The sequence below is a fragment of the Leguminivora glycinivorella genome, chromosome 2 (genome assembly GCF_023078275.1).
Source record: "Leguminivora glycinivorella isolate SPB_JAAS2020 chromosome 2, LegGlyc_1.1, whole genome shotgun sequence".
Taxonomy (NCBI): Eukaryota; Metazoa; Arthropoda; class Insecta; order Lepidoptera; family Tortricidae; genus Leguminivora; species Leguminivora glycinivorella.
In genome coordinates this window covers 2879410-2900852 of record NC_062972.1, presented here as the reverse complement: position 1 = coordinate 2900852, position 21443 = coordinate 2879410, and the positions used below count along the sequence as shown (strand labels likewise).

The following is a 21443-nucleotide window of genomic DNA, read 5'->3' as shown; positions in this document are numbered from 1 at the left end:
TTTTGTGGTTACGTTATAAATAGATAGTAAGTATTATATACTCGCAGAGTTGTGAAGAATTTAAAGAAAACCAAAAGATGGCGTTCAAAAGCGGCAAATAGAGATCGAAATCGAACATTACAATAGGAGCTATCGACTGGTTATTGAAATGTCTCTTTATAATTTACAGTTTTTCTTTCAGACTATACATTTCAATATTTTCAATGCAACAAAATAGGAAACTAACCAATCCATTACTGACTAAACCCGGTCTTGTTCTACGCAGCATCCGACGGTCCCCCGTAGCTTTAGCCGAGCCCGTGGTCCTCGAAGAAGCCCTGAGGTGTCTCCTCCTGCAACAAGGGTCATCACTGAGCCAGGGTCGCTCGTGGCCGTGTTAGACCGAGCCATCGCTTTTCGGCGTACAATGGACAGACTTCAAAGGTTTGGGACAACCCTAGTTAGGTTGATAGTGAAATAATGTTGTTAGGAGTCCTTTGAAATCCGTTGAAATTATGAATAATCAACCGGTTGTTTGTCAATAATTTAAGTATGAAACTTAAAGGGTTCCCTTTTCTCATAACTTTTGAACCGATGATGATTATTATGAAAGTCGGTAAAAAGGTGTTATTGAACCACCATCAATACATAGTTGAATAGGAATGTGTTTGCTCGATGCTACTATAGAAAGTACTAATGGATATCTATTCGTCTTTTTTCTAAAATTTGTACTTAAATAATTAAAATTTCAAGCTTCACGAAGTTAGTATATCTACAAAGGGAACATTCGTCCTTGTTGCATTTTTTTTTCAACAGTAAGTTTACATTCGGTAAAGAAGTTTCGTTCCCATTATTCACTTAGGAAGTTTCTGAACAATTCTTAGGTATGTACTTACCTCAATTATGTAATAACTTACCATTATACCTAACTATATTTAATTTAACAATAAAAATCCAATTATTAAGTAAAATATTTATTGGAAGGAATACAAATACTAAAATAACAAAGTTTCCATCGATGTGATCGAAAATCATTAGGGTTTAGGTACAGTCAACCAATTGGAACCCTAGGCCACTGTAGAACTATGTCATAGTGACGTTATAAATCAGATTGTAAGGAATCTCTTACTGCTTGTCATTTTGACATGGTTGTAGAGTGGCCTAGGGTTCCAATTGGTTGACTGTACCTACCTATTTATCTCAACATACATTACTTACTTAACATTAAATAGGTACGTAAAAACATACAAATTGTATGTACAGGGGCCCATTTCTGGAAGGATATTAGATATTAGACTAATATTCTTAGTCCACATATTGACAAATCATATACGTTTTCATGCCAACATACTAATAAGAGTAATAAGTAATTTGTAACCAGCGTCTTTCAAAAAATGGGCTCCAATTGAGAAGAATAGTCTATTGGGTGTCTACAAAAACTGTCAGTTACGCCGATAGTCTACTATCATATGTCTATCATAGAAATATGATCATAGATCTGTATGCCTCCCTTTTTCTCCAACGTGAAGAAAAAGGACGGCATGTTGCCTATGATCATATTTCTATGACAAACATATGATAGTGGACTATCGGTCGACCAAGGTAGTTTTGTAAAATATTGGCCTATCCTTTCACACGGACATTAAATAAATTACATGGACGTCTAAGTTAACCTATCTCATCTAACATAATTTTTTGTGAACATTTTAAAGAACCCCGCAGCAAACATAGGGAAAAAGTGGTTTCAGTCAAATCGCATGAAATTTTAGTATGATGTAGAATTAAGTCTGCTGATTATTTTTTTATAAGGGCACAACTCTCTCAGACTTATACTTTCGAAAATAATTAATTTAATTGTTTTATACAAAATATATGTAAATTACCTATTTTACGTAATTCCTCCTCTTTGCTCTGTTTTGCATAGAGTTCGTAACATAGATAACTGATAAAATGAAAGTCAATGTGACAGACAGCTACATTATAAAGATGATTTATTATTTTCGATAATTACGTACTTAATTATAAACACATTTTAATTAAGCACAACACTTATGTTAAGCATACTAGATGATGGCAGCAAGAAATCCTTGCTTTGTCTGCAATAATCTTGTCGCTCCTCGGGGTTTGAGACGTATTCCAATCGACAACCTACAGAAAGTCGATATTGCAATCCGATATCTGTCAGTAAATCATTTAGATTAATAAAAACAGCAATTCCCGTCAACTTTGTAAAAAATTAAGGGAAAAGTTAAATTTGTTTTTATTAATTCTATTTTGTTACAAGTTTTGTTGATGAATTGATCATTTAGATCTATATTTTCTTAATTATAACAATTATCCTGATTTATCTTACGAAAATTATATTACTAAATGTTGGTAACAAAATAGGATCAATTAAAATTTGCTGACGTGGCATTGTACAAAGTTGACGGGAATTGCTGAAAAACACGTCGCGTAAATAGAAAAATATATACTTGATTATTTCTGAAAGTATAAGTCTGAGGGAGTTGTGCCCTTATAAAAAAATAATCAGGAGACTTAAATCTACATCATACTAAAATTTCATGCGATTTGACTGAAACCACTTTTTGCCTATGTTTGCTGCGGGGTTCTTTAAAAATTATAAAATGATATAAACAAATGGCAATACATAAACGTGGCTGTGATATTTCCAGAAAATAGTTCGTGAAATGGATAATATTTAACTACCTACACTGAATTTTTATTTTGACAGTTACATTTTATACGATGAACTTTACTGGTATTTGAAGCTAAAGCTAACCTAGCTTTCTAAAATCTATGTGGACACCTTTAATTACCTAACCTCTTATTTGTGGCACAACGATATAAAAATTAAAACTATAATGTTAACAAAAAATAAATTCTCTTTAGTTTGAAACAAAACAAAACGTAAAAATAACATAAAATAATTCAAGTTTGGTTCGTGGCTAAAACAGTAGACAGTAGTTACTATATAATATGAAAATAAAAAAACAAATATGTAAAGAGAAAAACAACAAAACCTATTGGTCCATTACTTTACATTTAACTATTTAAATTTCAATCTCATATTTTTTTACAGTCAATTCAATCTTAATATTTAGTATTAGGTATATAATTTAATGAGCGTTTCTTTTTTTTTGCCACTAATTTTTTTTTATTGTTTTAGGGAATTGTAGGTCAATTGTACTCAGAATCACGAGTACTTTCGATCTCACTGGGAGACAAAAAGTGTCCCAGAATTTCCATACATTTTTGTTACTTTCCTCTTTTGTTACCCCATACAACATGTACGGAAAATGGTAACAAAATAAGAAAAAATCGTATGAGACAATTTTTTTAACTACTAGGATTGAAAAAGCTAGTAATTCTGAGTAGAAATAGCATTTTTTTTTTCAAAAATATCACACTTCATAAAAGTGGCAAAAAAAAAGAAATGCTCTAATAATCAAAATTTTTGAATAGGTATAATTTTAGCTACTGGAGTAATCAATTTACCGTCACAATCGATTCAACAAACTAGATTTTTAGGTACTGATAGATATGCAAATACACTGGAAAATACTTGAATTTGGAATGAAATAAATATCAACGCCGTGTCTTGCATGGGCGACGGTCGCGCGACCGTCGCCGTCGCGTCTCATCGCATCGTCTACTTCCATATCGATAAGGTTTGATTTCGTAAGGTACACCGGGGCAATTTGAACTACATATTCGAAATATTTTCCACGTTTTAAACTATAAATTAGAATGCCATAAGTGTGTCTACTGTTCACATATGGCACGCGTATAGAGTGGACACATGGCACTCTAGTTAATATCGTAAACCATGGAAAATATTCAGATTAGTAATGTCATTTATTAATTCATATTTCAACTCAATTTTCATCAGTCTCAGTGCTTACAGTTCACTCTTCATTATCTAATCGTGATTGGTCAATCATACGAAAGTCACAAACGAGATCAACCAATCATAATCGAGTTCATCGATGTCATTTGTGACAGGTTATTTTTAAGGTCACAACACCACATTTAGAAAAATGTCAAAATTACATGTAAAAATAAAATGCTTACCTTTAAATTTTTATACCACTTACTGGGAGAATGTTATATATTTAAAATAACTTCTAGATAAATATAATAACATAAAAATATTTTTATAAAAACACAACAATTTGTCTTTGATGTTTAGTTGGCATTATGTCACCGCACGCTTAGTTACTTGATACAAACGAGGCAAGATGTTTTATTTCAACAATTTTCTTTATAAAAGCAAGTAATAAGTGTCATCAAAATTAAGAAGTAAATATATAAATAGCAATTGTTTTGCCAAGTCTCTACTGATGGCTTTTAACTGGTAAAGACCGTCAATAAGGTACTTTAAATTTAAATAAAAAATGATCAACTAATAAAATCATTTCAAAATATCAGTTTAATATTTCAAGATAAAGTAGTAGTAACTTTATGTCAAAGTGGGCCAAATGCCACGGGGGCTCGAGCTGATAAAGACCCAAGTAGATGAACATGCCCTGAGCTTCCGTTGGTATACCTAGTTACGCCGCTACTTCCTTAAGGGCATCCCCAAACCTATCGACGCGGAACTAAACGGCGACAAGAAATTGCTAGTTGTATGTATGCGTATGCATGCGCTCAGTGTCGTCGCTTAAGCGTCTTCAAACTACTACTACTTTTGGTCGGCTAGAACAGATTCCACGTCGATAGGTTTGGGGAAACCCTTTTTCACTCTCCGATATATGTCGCGTTTCAATAGAAAAAATCCAAGATGGCAGTTTCGGTCCGACATCCGATAAAATAATGTGAAAACACTTATGTCGCGTGCGGCAAACAGTTTCTCAGAGAAAAATGTCTTTAAAAAAGGAAACTACATATATGAGGGAAGAATTTGACCTGTGTCGCTGTGGCTCAGGCATCTGCCGCGATTGCAGAGCACGCTGGTTTGATCCAGCCTTTGAGGTCTTGGTCACTTTTTCTTTCATATATGTAGGTAATTTATTTAGATTTTGAAGTTTGTCTTTGGCAATCCACTGGTGACGGAAGAATCTGGAAGCTCCTGGTCCTCAGAGCAGCCCCACCTCTCGCAGCGCCGCGTCCACGGTCTCGTCCTAACACAAGCTGAGTAAAGCAAGGGCGGAGCCAACACCACGGACTCGACAATAAAAACAGACAGTCGAAAATATCCACATTTTTACTACAAAAAATATTCGTTTCCTAGATATTTTAGCTTAAATTTAAATTGAGCACTTCAGAAGCGGACACCAGGCTTCCATGAGCCGCGGCGAATGCCAGGATAACGCAAGGAAGATGATGACTGCACATTTTCTAAGCATTTGTAAAAAATAAGTTTTGTCTGTTGTTCAGACGTTTATTCCTTTTTCTCAGATACAGTAACAGGAACATATCTACCTATTGCACACAGTCGTATCGCTCCTTTCTTGAGATTTTTGTAGAGAAAAAAAAAAACTAGGAAACAATACGGCATACAAATATCCCAATATCAAATGCGGAAAAGTTACGGTTCACCACCACCATGATTTAATTCAAATAAATGATATATGTACATAAATACGTAGCAGGCACGATTAAATATATTATTAGAAAATGCAAAGGTATCAATATTGAATATCATTCACCAATGAACATGCTCGTTCAATACATAACTTCTGCAAATTAAAAGAGGAATAGATGTCATTAGATTATTCTTTAACACTTTTTACAAGTTCATCACCTACTTCGCATTCTAACACGGTGCAAAAATTTACAAGTGCTAAATATATGCATACCTATGCGTGATATTGATAGGCGATAAAGACGCTACAGCCTGACAAAAATTGTTTGAAATAGTGGCAAATGTTTTTTTTTACAATTTATGTCAGAATGAACGCGGATCTGTGTGTTAATGGGCTCTAGGCATCTAACGACATCTAATGATCTTTTAATTACAACAGCTGATTATTTAGATCGCTTGTTACCCACCACCAGGTCTGGCTTCACCTCGAACATGGAAAAGAATAGATTTCTATATATTTTACTTCAAATTAGAATATTCTTTCAACGTTCGTGGTAGGCCTAATAGGATAGGAAAGTCCGTAGCATGAGTTTTGGTCATATGTATAAAAATCGAATACTTGAAGAATACACAATGACAAAACATACAAATTACCTTCAGCCGCATTAAAAAGAAATATCATAATATGACGCAGACTTTCCTCATACAGAACTGAATGGCAGAATTCTTTTCATTCAAAAGTCTTTAGATTGACCATTGATTTATTTTTGTCGAGTTTCCATTATTTCGACGCAGTTACATGCATCATGATCACGGACATGCATGTTTGTAACTGCGTTGAAATATCGGGACTAACTAACTGTGAATCATTCAAAACTCTTACAATAAGTCTTTATTTACACCCACTTACTAGAAAAAAAAAATGGAAAATAAAATTAGTAAAACTTTCCCCTTTCTGATCAACTCATGCTACGGCAGAGGTTAGGTGCATGCAAGAAAACAGAGTTTTAGTTGAAAACAATGTATTTCGATAACCCGATACAGCAAATGCATGAACAGCGAGAATATAAAAATTTTACCTTCCAATAAAATTTGTATTATTTTGCCTGGTATATCCGAGGTCTTTATAGAGAGAGTACGTCGTAGACGTCGCATCGGACCGATAGATGGCGCCATCGTTCGTTGTAAGTCGCTCCGGCGTCTCACCGCCGCGATGTTGGTAGTCCCGTTTTTCCCCACCTGCAACACAAGGCCCCCCGCGCCCCGACTCGCCACCAGCCACCCTCATTGTTGAGGAGAAGTGCCGACGGTATATTAAGCCTACCAGGAAGGCATCACTCAGACCTCGGATATACCAGGCAAAATAATACAAATTTTATTGGAAGGTAAAATTTTTATATTATTTGTGCCGTTTGTATATCCGAGGTCTTTATAGAGACCTGTTTATTATCTCCTGGTGGCGAGTCAGCTGGCGCGCAAGCCTTTGGTAGCCCTATTGGCATAGCATAGAAGAATAAGTGAATCAGTTGAACCGATTTGACAGATGTATCAGTCGAAATAGCCTTCGATCCGCGAATATCTCGGTGCCAGAAACGCATAAAGAGATTTTCGTGATGACGTTTAGCTTTAGTCAGCGAATAGTTAGAGAAATGACATTATTATACATCGCAGATTAAAACCAAAAAAAAAAAGATGTAGGCGAGGCTGACTTGAACAAGATACAAAAACCTTAGATACACTATTATTATTAACAGACACGTTATTTTATCAGGTTATAAACCCAATTTCAGACACAAAGTGTGGAAATTAACTGTAAAAGTAGTGTAACTATCTGTACTGTAGCAGGGTTACGTAATTGATACTGCTTTTGTCAACCCTTCGTAAAAATTATCTAAATCAATATTAGCTTTGATATGACTATTTAAAGTCCAACGTCTTACGTCCATATCAAACACAGAAAAAGGTCATCACTCACGTGCCCAAGGGCTATTTGTTACAATACTGGTATTTTCGATCAGACTATTTCGCGTCAAGCGAGCGCGGTTGCAAGCGAGACTCCTGAACTCTGAACTCTTTTTAGTGAGGGCATTTGAGGATACCGATCGCTCGGTAAGACTAGCCTAGAAGATGAAAAGTACGAGCGCTGTCGATTGCTACTACACTGGACGGAGGTATCAGTCGATTTCTTTAAGTCAGTCATTGACTCTTAGGGTAATCCATTACCTAATCCAAAACCCGATGCGACGGATTTCTACTTCGTGCAATGAAGGTCGACAGAGTAGACTGAGAGGTGGAGACGTCAGTGTCGCATCGCTGGTGGTTGCTGAACACGTCGTGGTAGCAGGTCAAGGGGTGAATTTAACACCGCCACACATGCGCGCTTTAAGAGCGTAGGCGGAGCGCAATAATGGCGGTGCACCGCACTAACGCTGGCGTTGCGCCCAGTGGGCGCTAGCGGGAACGAACGAGCGCTGATAGCGAGCGCAACGCGCGCGGGACGCGAGCGGAATGCACGCGCATTCAGCGCGCTGATAGCGAAGCGGAATGCGCTTTATGTGTGGCGGAGGCTTAATACGTACCGTTGTACGGCGTAATGCAGGGCTCTCGCAGACGAAGAGGTACGATGACGGGCGAAGCAGAAGAAGGCGAGGTCACCGAAGGTCACTTACTTGGCTCCCAGGGGGTGCATACTGACCTCGTACGACAGTCTGTTGGAGTCAGCAGTTACTGTCGTAGTTACTCGTAACAGAAGAGATGTAGTCCTGCCATCGTACAGCATAACATAACATACAACTGAACTGTGCATAGCATATAGTGCTATGCGAACCTTAAGCCGGCTGCATGTCACTTCAGTCGCCAGCGCCACCGCCTGTTGAAGATTATTCTCCATCGGAAGAGCTTTACTTCGTACAATGTTCCGATTATTGAGGGTCTTATCGGGCTGCAGATGCAAGCAAAACAGGGGCGATTGGCCTACAGCTATCGGCAGCTGTACGAGGTAATGCTGGAAACTGCAGCGGTGCAACCTTCCTCTGTAGACCACGAAAGTTGTGAAATTTATGAAATCAGGTTCTACGATCGAATCAAGCACTATATTAATTGAGTATAGTCGAGCCAGATGATAACTACTGAAGTACTCCTGAGTTCCTGGCCCCTTTCGCTTTGAGCTGGAATCTGAAGTTCACTAAGGCGAAGCAGGTTTATTTTTCCCAATTTGTTTATTAGAGGCTCGGCGAATAAGTTAATCTCTCGAATGGACAGGGGGCGCCACAAGCCTCCGGGAAATCGTCGTGTACTTGGAACCCCCGCGGCCAGATTGCCGATCGGTTTTGGTGTCCGCCCGGTAAACAGACGCACGCTCAGGATGCAGGACGCTGGCTCGAATTCAGATCTGGACATTCTGAAAGGGATTTTTTTTTTTAAATTCCGCAAACCTTTACGATGTCTTTGACCTACACAATGAGCGATGTACAGGAATCACAGGGTCTTCTCGCGAGGCGCCTCTCCGATTAGATAGCTCGCGAACATCGTCAGGACACCCTCGCAGCAGTGCGGCTCCTCGTCCGGTTATTGACGTCTTACCTCGTTCAACTATGGGTCTCCAAACCACGTTAGGACGTAGCATCTTAAGAATTTATCTGTTCTCACTTCGGCGACGGAGGAGTCCTTGGTCAAAATAGAGTGTAAATACAGTCGTACTTCACGGGAACTGGAAAGAGAAGAGTGGATACCATAGTGTACGGGATGTCAGCTGATAGCGGCGCCCGTCGTCACATTGGAGGGTAGTATCAGCCTGGTCAGCAACAGAGTCTGCAACGATACCGTAGTAGACGGAGCCTGGATAGTCGTGGTCGTGGCACCATTGTAGGGGAAGACAGTGTTCGCGGTGAGCGTGACATCTTAGGCGCGACGGGCGTTATCAGCGTGGCGGCTAGCAGCACCAAGGGCCCACATCAGCAATCTTACCAGCTTGTCACTGCAGCAGACGCTGTTATGTTCGGCGGTGAGATTGAGACGGCCGTCGTCAGCTCGAAAGGCGTCTCGATGCCCTGTCGCGTCGCGCAGTATCGTGCTCGGTCGCCCTCTCGAGGTCGCCGCCGTCAGCGCGGGAGGCACCGGCGCCAGCGTGGCAGTCAGCTACATCGGTGAACAGCATCAACAGAGTTCGCGGCGTCGTCACGGCAAACGCGGCAGGAAAATTAGCGACGCCTTCGCGGCAGCCGCAGTATTGCGCTCGGTGGCGCGATGAAGGTCGCCGCGTCTGCAATCTTACCTCGTGCGATCGAGGCGACATCAAGGCGCCAGCATGAGCGTGTCGGCCGACGACACCGGTGGAAAACTTCAAGTAGCTTGCGGCGTTGTCACGGCAGACGCAGCAGAAGGATTGCGACGCCTGTGCAGCGGTTAACAGTATTACGCTCCGCATCACTACTGAGGCGCCAGCATAAGCGTGGCGGCCAGCGATATTGGTGGACAGCTTCAGCAGGCTCGCGGCGTTGTCAAGGCAGACGCACGCTCTGCATCACCATCGAGGCGCCAGCATAAGCGTGGCGGCCAGCGATACTGGTGGACAGCTTCAGCAGGATCGCGGCGTTGTCACGGCAGACGAACGCTCTGCATCGTCACCATCGAGGCGCCAGCATAAGCGTGGCGGCCAGCGATACTGGTGGACAGCTTCAGCAGGATCGCGGCGTTGTCACGGCAGACGAACGCTCTGCATCACCATCGAGGCGCCAGCATAAGCGTGGCGGCCAGCGATACTGGTGGACAGCTTCAGCAGGATCGCGGCGTTGTCACGGCAGACGAACGCTCTGCATCACCATCGAGGCGCCAGCATAAGCATGGCGGCCAGCGATACTGGTGGACAGCTTCAGCAGGATCGCGGCGTTGTCACGGCAGACGCACGCTCTGCATCACCATCGAGGCGCCAGCATAAGCGTGGCGGCCAGCGATACTGGTGGACAGCTTCAGCAGGATCGCGGCGTTGTCACGGCAGACGCACGCTCTGCATCACCATCGAGGCGCCAGCATAAGCGTGGCGGCCAGCGATATTGGTGGACAGCTTCAGCAGGCTCGCGGCGTTGTGGCGGGGGCAGAAGGTGGCCGCGCTGGTAGCCTGCGTATTGACGACTGATCACTAACGGCACGGCGCTCGCGTCGGGGCAGCAGTAGACATACTTACAGCGTCGCATGCGACGCCTATGCGGCGGCCACAACGTTGTTCGGCGGCACCGCAGAGATGGCCATCGTTAACGAGGAGGCAACTTCTACGCAACCTCGGCGGCGCCGACGCGGCGGACAACACTGCCGCGGTCAGCGGCGCTATCGCAGCGCTACAGTAAGTTTCGGCGCCGACACGTGGCTTGGGGCCTCCGCACCGAATCGGAAACCGAACGTATTCTTTCTAAAATAATATGAATCTGCTCACCCATTCGTCGGAGAAATTCAAACCTCCTTGAAGCGCGGTATTCCTCCACCGCGCCCGCCGCCGCCGCCGCCGCAGCCCGCAGGTCGCGCAGCACGCGGTCGCGAAGCACGTGGTCCCCGGAGCACGTGGTCCCCGGCGGAGCAACTTACCTACGTTACCGCTTATATTCTCGCGCGAAACTTTTAATACGCGGATAACACTTCCTACTTTAGTCTCGGAAATGCGAATAGTTTAAAAAGAAAACTGATTAACGGTAACGATTTTTGCAGCATGGAACTTTCTTACAAAAAAGTGGGTAGAATCATAAAGCACCGCTCGTTCATTTCTATAGTGAGAACCCCGAAAGACGAATAATGATCGCTAGCGAGGCATAATATATCTCATTATTCAAGACGAACGAGCGCAAATTAAAAGGGAAGAAAGAATTGACGGATGAAATTGAAAAATTTCATAATTCCGAAACGTTATAAGCCACTTTTTAAATAAAAACACGAATAACTCTGGTTTGACCAGAAATAACAAGGAAATAGAAACTAAAAGTTTAATTTCGAGACACCATGCTGTAAAAATGTTCGAACGGAATACGCGACAACCGGTCACTTCGGCGTTCGACGAAACAATGAGGGTGGCTGGTGGCGAGTCGGGGCGCGGGGGGCCTTGTGTTGCAGGTGGGGAAAAACGGGACTACCAACATCGCGGCGGTGAGACGCCGGAGCGACTTACAACGAACGATGGCGCCATCTATCGGTCCGATGCGACGTCTACGACGTACTCTCTCTATAAAGACCTCGGATATACAAACGGCACAAATAATACAAGACACTGTTTTACTGAGAAATACAGACAGACAAACAAGCAATGATAAAATACACCCAAATCACAACTGAGAAGCTTTTTTGAAAATAATTATATGCATAAAACAGTATTAAAATTGAAACTTTTACCTGACTGAAAAATCCTACTCTTTTTCTACCAAAACCGACAAATTACTACTTATTGAAATGTACATAATATGTAGTCAGCTTAAATATTAATAGGAAAGATGCACCTGTGCAATTTCGACTGGAGGAAATTTCAAATAATCGTAATATTTATCAGTTTTATCACGTTTTAAATTATTAACTAGAGCGTCATTATATGTCCACTGGTCACAAGTAGCACACATGTCCAGTAGGATAATATGGCACTATTGTTAATAATGACAAACATGGAAAATATTCCGATTAGTTGAAATTGCCCCGATGCACCTTACATAAATGATAATTTTTATCCCAGTAGAACAGTGTACTAGAATACAATAATCAGCAGTTCTCGAAGTTTGTACAAAAATTAAGGGAAAAGTTAAATTTGTTTTTATTAATTCCTATTTTGTTACCAAGATTTTGTTGATGAATTGAGATTTTATTAAGTTTTATTTCGTCATTAAGGTTCTCTAGTATCTATATTTTCTTAATTATAACAATTATCCTGTATATATCGTACGAAAGTCGAATTATATTACTAAATGTTGGTAACAAAATAGGATCAATTAAAATTTGCTGACGTGGCATTGTACAAAGTTGACGGGAATTGCTGTAATATCGACCGGTTAAACAAAACTACACGAAATATAAAGCATAGTGACATGTACTATTTCTTACATTTATTAAATATTCAGGCCCAGAATACAAAAGGGAACACAAAACGGATATGAACATTTGGATTAAACGATAACAAACAGTATCAATAGATTTCTCTAAAAAGTTGCATGTTATTGAAAAATGTGTCTTACTTGAGATCGATCACAAATGAGATTAAATGAGATTTGTATGTTATCTTATGTAGGTGCAGGTAAGATTAAATGTTTTGATATAACACTATTTTATATTTTAATGTATTCTGGGACTCACAAATAAATATCATTTACAATATAAGATCTATATTCCATGTTCATCTACTTAGTTATTTATGATTATATGTATCGCTTATTTTGTATGAATGTGTACGATGCCAATCAATGTGAATGTAAAGAAAATGAAGAAAATAAATATAATAAATGCCTAATAAATAATAAGCTACATCAGCTACATGTTATATAGTGGAAATAAATAATAAATGCATGCAAATAATAACATCTTCTGACAGTCAAAAAATCTTGACACTAATGAGAGTAATGGAGATCTGTCACAATTATTGAGATTGCAATTTCTTTAAGACGATACGATACAGGTCAATTCTCCATACAAACGATCTCGACTATTTCCTCCCTGGTTTTTGAAGATAGAGCAATGATTTTTTCAACACCGATTATTATTATTTTTATCTGTGTCGGATCGTCTTGATTTTTTTACTATTTTTATTTTAAAAGACGCTAGAGCCGATCAAAACTTTCTAAAAACGGCCTTTTTCAATATGGCTCAAAAAAAGGTGTGATACTCGAGATCGGTAACAATTAGCCAAAAAATGTAAACGGTCTGACACAGATTATTTCATTGTTATTCAGATTCTCAAATTTCGTTCCGTTCAAATAAGTTTTGAAGGAGGAAACAGTCGAGAGCGGAACCTCGATTTTAAAGATTTTTTCGCAATATCTTCTAACTTTTAATCTAGTTAATAACACTAGTATATTTAACTGAAATTCCCAAATTGAAGGGGGGATCCTTTCCATTTTAGCATTTTCGCTCCCGTAGCGTCTTAAAAGGCTGTAGTGTGTTGTGTTGATTTAAATTGAAATGAGTAAAAAATACTGTCTCGGGTAATGTTTGAACTCACTACTGAATAAAATCGTGTTGATTTTACTCCACTTATTGTTTATAGACAGGTATAAAGGTTTCCCCATAATCCCGGAAACAGCTCTAGCCGACGAACAATCGCTGGTTAGTATGAACACTCGTACGCGCCGTTGCTGACCGCATGCGTGCGTACGCATATTCATATTTCATACTAATGAGCGAATTTTGGTCGGCGAAAGCCGATTCCGAGTAGATATGTTTTGGGAGACCCTTATTCAAATCTTAATATGAAAATTATTACAGTAAAATAATCTCAACTGTCAGAAGAGTGAATGAGGAATGAAGCGACACAAGCGTGGTGGGACTACGGAATACAGACTGGGGGTTGTGGCGTCCGGGTCAGTGCAACAATCCATCGTTCAGGTCCTTGCATGCGTATGTAAAGACAGGGTTGAGTGCAGGGTCACCACGCGTACACGTTTGTTACTTTATGGGGTCTACAGATTACATATCAGCACGGGAAGCATGGTCGCGCGATAGACGATAAAATAGCAGGCCGTCCCTATCGCACTTACAAATAGACGGCCTGATATTTTTATCGTCTATCGCGCGACCATGCTTCCCGTGCTGTTCGTCAGATGACATAGCTATGTAAGTATAGACGTTAGTCACAAGACTCGCCAGATAATAAATGCCGAAATAATTGTCGGTTAACAAGCTTATATAGTCCGGTGAACTTGTAATCTGTGAAGGTAGGGGCGCTTTCCACATAGATTTTCGTACATTGACCCGGCTATTTCTATTGTACCGTAAAATTATATAGCTGTGTGCTCACGAAGCAATGTAGTAATCTGAGGTAGTAATGCTTGCGCAATAGGGATAGCAATAGGAGGGTCAATGTCCGAAAATTTATGTAGTACGGGTCCCTCTTTATAAAACTCGTTCAACTGTGAAGTAGGGACGCAAATCGCGCAAAGTACGAAGAATTTTATCAATTGATCCGCTTGTTCGAAAATCTATCCCACGCGCGTAGCGTATTGTTTATTTATTAATTTACTATGCCCCACTGCTGGGAAAAGGCATCTCCCTCTTCCACTCATCCCTGTTTAGAGCAATATCTGGCCAGTCTTACAAAAGGGTCCAAGTTTTCCTGATATCACCAGTTATTGTAATATAATATTTAATATCCAATATCATCTAGCTAAATGTCACTGCAAATGCAAGCGCGGTGGCGGTATAATTATGCGCGTGAGAGATGTGGGAATGGGCGGACCAATGTACGATATTCTTTATACTTAGTGTCTATACTTCAGAATTTCTTCACGTATACGATTGAACAAGTTTTCTGAAGTAACATACGTTACGTGTGATGGATTGTGCCGCATGGCCAGCTCTTTGACGGACTATGAAATTAATTAATTAAGAAAAATCAAAGAGGTGTATTTTATAAATTGAAATAGATGTAATACACGAAAGAAAAAACGACAAGGCCCACTGTTGGCCGAGCCGGGAATCGAACCCGGGTCTTCAGCTTACGCGGCTAACGTCTTTACCACTAGACCACCCGCCCGCCGCCACCAGTGGGCCTTGTCGTTTTTTTTTCGTGTATGATATCCATTTCAATTTATAATTTATATATAGTAGTGTGACTACTTGAGAACAAATCAAAAAATATTCAATAAAATAATTTGATTTGTTCCCTAGTTGTAGGTCAAGTTTAATTTGAGAAGGTCCGACAAAGAAACAGCTAAAAGTCACTCCGCCGTGAAACTCAATTGTAAATGTTTATTTCTTTGTAAAGGCATCATGTAGTCATTATTTTGACAGCAAGTAACTTGGTTACTAACATCGAATAGATGGGCCATTTTTTTTCAAAGTTGTCCACCCCACTTTTTTTTAATTTGGAATTTTTTATGTAGTTTCCACTCAGAATCGCGAGCTCTTTCAATCCTAATAGGAGAAAAAAAAGTGTTCTAAGGTTTTTTTTTCCATTGCGTTCCCATTTTTTCATACATTTTGTATGGCGGTAAAATGGAAGGTTTGAAAAATATATGGAAATCTTGGGACAATTTTTTCCTCCTTATATCAGGATCGAAAGACTTCGCGATTCTGAGTATGAATCGCGTAAAAAATACCCATGTTACAAAAAAAGGGGCGTGGACAACTTTGAAAAAAAAAAAAAAGGCCCAGTAGGCCTAGCACATGATGGCCGCGGGAGTATGTCGCCGCGAGATAGATGACACGTCTTTGTCTAATTGTATTAATGACATAAGGACGGGTAGTCTATCTCGCGGCGACATACTCCCGCGGCCATCATGTGCTAGGCCTGCAGATAATAATTAGTACGGTTCGTCCCGATTTCAGGCGTGAATGACTTATGCGGGCTACAAAATGTTTTATAGCATTTGAACAAATAAAGATAGTTTACACAGGTCTAGAAAGGAGGAAACGAATAAATTGTTTGCATATTGAATAAGTATTTTAATAAAGTTGTTTCAGTAGCAGTTTTTTTTAGTTTTGTATATTGAGAAGATATTTTATTTTAAAGTTTGATGTAATACTGTTAATACATTACTTATATTAGGCACTATAGCATTATCTTATACATTTGTTTATAGCAATAATATAGGAGTAGTTTATTATAGTTAGAATCATCTAAAAAGTCAAAAAAACTTTCTACAAGCTTTAAAATATTTTGTTATAGTATTTGATTACTGTATAAGGACTTGTATACACATTGATTCGTTATCATATCTATGCAAACAGGCCCTTAGGTTATTGGAATTGTTTCGTATCTTTATTATATTATTATTGGACAATTTTAAGATGTATTCTTAAATCTGATTAGAGAGTAATTTTATATTTGGAAAATTTAATATGTAGTAGTATTATTACTTTGATATGTGTGCAATAATTGAGTTTGAAAATTCCCTATTTCTCTTCGTCAATTTGAGTAAGAGAGGCCTAACTCTGTCCTTTAGTTTACTATAAGGACTAAACGTGTTATATAGGTAGGTAGGTATATGTACTAGGAAAAGGCAGTGCTCCTAAACTTAAGTGAGAGTTAACCACTACGAAAGGCACTACAGAGGCCACTGTCCTATTTACTGGTCCATTTTATTATCTAATTTAAACGTTTAACTTTAAACCTATTCGTTATTCAGCGACTAGTAACTTGTGACTATTTCAAGAGTTGTTTGACAGTTTACTACTTTTCGTTTCACGTCTAAAGGAACTAGGATCCTTCATACGCAATAACGACCATTTTATCTGTTTTTTTTTGAATGAAAAGTACCTTATGGCACTTATCTATTTCAAGGGTGTTAAAGAAAGTCACAAAGGCTGAAAGGAGATAATTAATATTATTTAATCGTTTAGACGAAATAAGTTTATCGCATAGTTCCAAAAATATAGTAAACTAGCATTTGCCTGCGGCTTCGCTCGCGTTAGAAAGAGACAAAAAGTAGCCTATGTCACTCTCAATCACGTCAATTTGTCGCTCCGTTTTGCCCGTGAAAGACGGACAAACAAAGAGACACACACATTTTCCCATTTATAATATTAGTATGGATAATATTTTTTTTGATAAATCATTTATGTCTTTTTTACATTCGGTAAATGATAAAAACTGTCATACAACTCTTGTAGTTTAACTACGATAGTTTAGTAGGAATGTCTTTTAGGACTAGAGTGTAAACCCTAATATTTTAAAACTCCGAACCTAGTCTAAACACTCCTTCAAATATTCAATCTCACACATTATAACAATTTAGATTTTTAGTCCCAAAACCTAAAAACTTAACACTGTTAAAGTGTAATAAATAGCCTGATTTTTCTTTTAAAATATAAATTAGTAAATATAAACCTTATTCAAATATCGCAAGAATTAAATGAGCAAACTTAATAAGACATTGTGGTTAAAAAGTCAGTATTTTGTCTAAAATTATAACAAACAATCATAATTTATAATAGCTATAGTTCTGCTAGAAGTAATCATTTATAAAATGAGCGGTTTAATAATGTAATACCAAATAAAATATGTTAAGAATACTTAGAAAAAATACTGTCATTTCATTACCATTCAATATGAGCAGTGAGTAATTCTCACAGTAATAATAAATGATAGTAGGAATTGCTCATTTTGAGTCAAAAAGTATCTTTTGGCTAGATATTATCCCCATATATGCACTAAAATATGACCTATACAAATCAAAAAACAAGCCCCATATCAAAATCATATCACTACATCAAACTTGGCAAAAATTATGTATAAATTTTATAATTTAAAAATATAAAATGTGATTTGAAACTAAAGAAAATTCCAAATTTAATGCCATGGCAGCCATCCTTTTACGCCAAATTGCATAGAACAACGTGATTATGATTACCTTTTTGATTTTTGTCGAGCTCCTGATATTTCACGCAGTTGCATGATCACCCAAAAATCTAAAAGGTAATCACAGTCTATATCCCGGTCAATATAAGTCGAATGAAAATAACCATAAATCATTATTGAAACAAATCTATTCACAAAGGAAATCTATCCCTCTGCATACCCTTGCATTGCAGTTGCCAACTCCATGGCTGGTCCTCTTGTAAAAAGACAGTTGAGAATCAAAACTCAAAAACAGAAGTGACTGAGAACTGAAGTGTTATTCGTACATACTATCATTTGTTATCCCGTTCACACAAGCTCGTTATCCTGGCTACTAACCTCCTGCAGCAGGTCCTGCGCAGCGATGGCCTTCAGCACGTTCTTTTGCTGGTCTCCTGCAGCTCTCCGCCGAGGACCAGCTCGTCGAGGATGAAGTAGGCTTTCTCGAAGTTGAAGATGATGTCCAGCTCGCACACCTGGAGCGAGATGTTAAAAATTACCAAACAAATGTAGTATAAAATAGTTTCCGTTCTGAAGTTACCCTAGAGTGAGTGTGTTATGAGTACAGATTATAAGTTTTGCTGTGATATAAAACCCTAACTTTTTATTCTTAAGTAAGTAAACACTTTATTGTACTAAAAAAAATACAACACATAATATTTAAAATAAAATCAAAATCAAAATATTTATTCAGCAAATAGGCCACAGGGGCACTTTTACAACATATACATTTTAACATATTTAAAATTTAAATTACACAATTGATACAATACTAATTTTACCTAATGTATAACGCTACTACAATTTATAAGAGGTGTATAAGGTCTCTTCAAGTCGAATTACAACTAAAACTACACATAATATAAAAAAAGTACAAACAGACATAAAAATCAAAGTCTAAAAAGTTTCAGTACAAAGGCGAACTTATCCCTTTAAGGGATCTCTTCCAGTTAACCTAGCATTTGAGAGAGAGTTTGAGGATTTGAGGGAGTTGTATGTTCTTAATCCTGTGGAACCCAAAATACTCTGGTTTGAAACCATGTTTAAGTAATAAAGCAACAATAACATATTCCCAGTTTGTTTGTAACCCTCAGGCACTGACGTGACATCTGTCAGGCACTGACGTGACATCTGTCAGGCACTGACGTGACATCTGTCAAGCACTGACGTGACATCTGTCAGGCACTGACGTGACATCTGTCAGGCACCTATGCATTGCAGTTGCTACCACGATGATGATAACAGAAGTCATGTGTGACGTCAGTTGCAGTGGGTTAATTTAACTATCCAAAAGCTGATTTCCTGTATATATCTTACGGAAGTCGACTTATATTACTAAATGTTGGTAACATAAATTAAAATTTAGAAAAAACCCCCGACCGCAACATAGTGGACATGATTTTCATGAAACATGGCTAAGAACAGTCCTGACTAACTCAGCTTTCCAACAAAAACACTAAATCTAAATCGGTTCATCCGTTCGGGAGATACGATGCCACAGACAGACAGACACGTCAAACTTATAACAGCCCATCGTTTTGCATCGTTGGTAAAAATATAGGATCAATTAAAATTAGCTGACGTGGCTATGTACAAACCTTTTGAGAACTGCTGAAATATGCATTATTTGACATATCAGGCGGTTTAGCACAACTTGCGTTGTCGCGCGCGAGTCCATACATCAAGCGCGACTTTAAGTATGGACTTGAGGGCGAGAGTGCCAGTTGTGCTAGACCGCCAGGTATGGTTGAAGTAAAAGCTACTTACACTGCCAAAGTATTTATCAAGAAGCTCGACGTAGCGGTGGATGAGCTCCAGGGTTAGAAGCTCATTGTCCTCCTGCTCCATGGCGCAGCAAAAGTATAGGGATGCATATCTGAAAATAACGGTTTTACTGTTAGTATTAGCTGTCACAAAGATTTTCAGCCATTATTTATTATACAATTTTAAATCAACATTTCCAGAGCCTTCTTCTTCTTCCTCGTTCCCTCAATGCTGAGGATCGCAACCACAAGTAGCGTGTCTCCATTGAACGTGGTCATAAGCCATGTGGACTGCATGATATAGGCTGCCGCCAGTCGACTTCTTCACACAGTCAGACCATCTCTTACGATTCCCACCCCAAGCGCGTTTACCATTCATTTGCCCCAAGATACACAATACACTTCTCCATATTATGCATTGGTGATCTCATGATGTGACCGAAAAATCTAAGGGTTCGCACCTGGCATATTTTCAGAGCCTTAGATTATTGCAAAACCAGATTATGACAATAGAACAAGTTAAAAATGTATAACTGCAAATTGATGAAGTGATTTCCACAAATCTTCTACTATGATAGGTCTGAAAATACCAAATTTCTGATAAAACTCAGAGGTAAAATTCAGAGCTGCACCCAGCTTAACTTAAATTGGGAGATTATTGGGCAAAAGTAGTACCCTTGAAATTGAGCTAGACCTATATGTTACTGTATTCTATTTCTTATTAAACACCGTTTTATTTTGATATAGTTGAACTGTCTCATCACCAAACCACCAGCAAATAGTAAGTAGTCTGACATTTTTTTTTTCTAACTCTGATCTAACTTCACCAACCTCTTGTATACCACTTTCACATCTTTCCACTCCAGGAAGGAGCACATTTTGGGCTTCCGCGCCAGCACTGTGGTGATCAGTTCTCGGGTAATCTTCTTCTTCAGTTTGTCCGGGTGGGCCACGTACCATTTCTGTAGCCGTAACTTGCCTTGCCGACTAAATAGTAGCATAAATTGCATCTGAAAGTATTCATAAATTATGTATACACCTTTGTAACTATATTATAGACGAGCATAAACAGGGAATATGTGAAATGTTTGAAAAATGACACAAGAATACGTACCATCTTACTTAGTTTTCGTGTTACTTATAAAAAGGGTTTGAGGAATGTCTAGATGACAGCGATTATAACATCAGGATATTACAGGAAATCTGACAACGAATCCTACTGTTTTAGAATTGGTAATATAAAGTTATACAGTAAAAAGCAAAATCAATTTATCCATGTTCGATCGCTTGACATCATTTTTACACCCATGACATGAGTGCTGATGACATGACATGACAGTGACACTGACAGCGCTTGCGTAAAATGTTGCCAGGTTCCCATTTATTTTTTATTTTTTTTTGCAATACGTTCGTGATTAATGAAAGCAAAGATCTAGCACACGGCGCATGAAGTTAACTACTGATTAGTACTGATGCAAACTTTCAGTCTCGGACCAATCTCGGACTTAATCAAAGAGCATTGAATCACTACGTTTTACGGTACAATAGCCTAAAATATAGTTGATATAGCCACTCTCCTCATAGACATAGAAAAACTCACAATCTATGACTCTCCTTCTGTGAAACAATGACACCGTCAGTGTAAAAAATATTTACTCCA

At 38.9% G+C, this 21443-nt stretch overlaps 1 protein-coding gene across 1 annotated transcript; it reads right to left on the bottom strand.

The window, feature by feature from the left end:
* Positions 1–164: 164 nt before the first annotated feature.
* On the bottom strand, positions 165–21109 carry LOC125234552 (AP-1 complex subunit sigma-2). Its single transcript, XM_048140837.1, is given in 6 exon segments — positions 165–332; positions 18360–18406; positions 18409–18496; positions 19788–19896; positions 20615–20793; positions 20898–21109. Coding segments are annotated over 6 exon segments (471 nt in total). The 5' UTR covers positions 20901–21109; the 3' UTR covers positions 165–287.
* Positions 21110–21443: the final 334 nt, after the last annotated feature.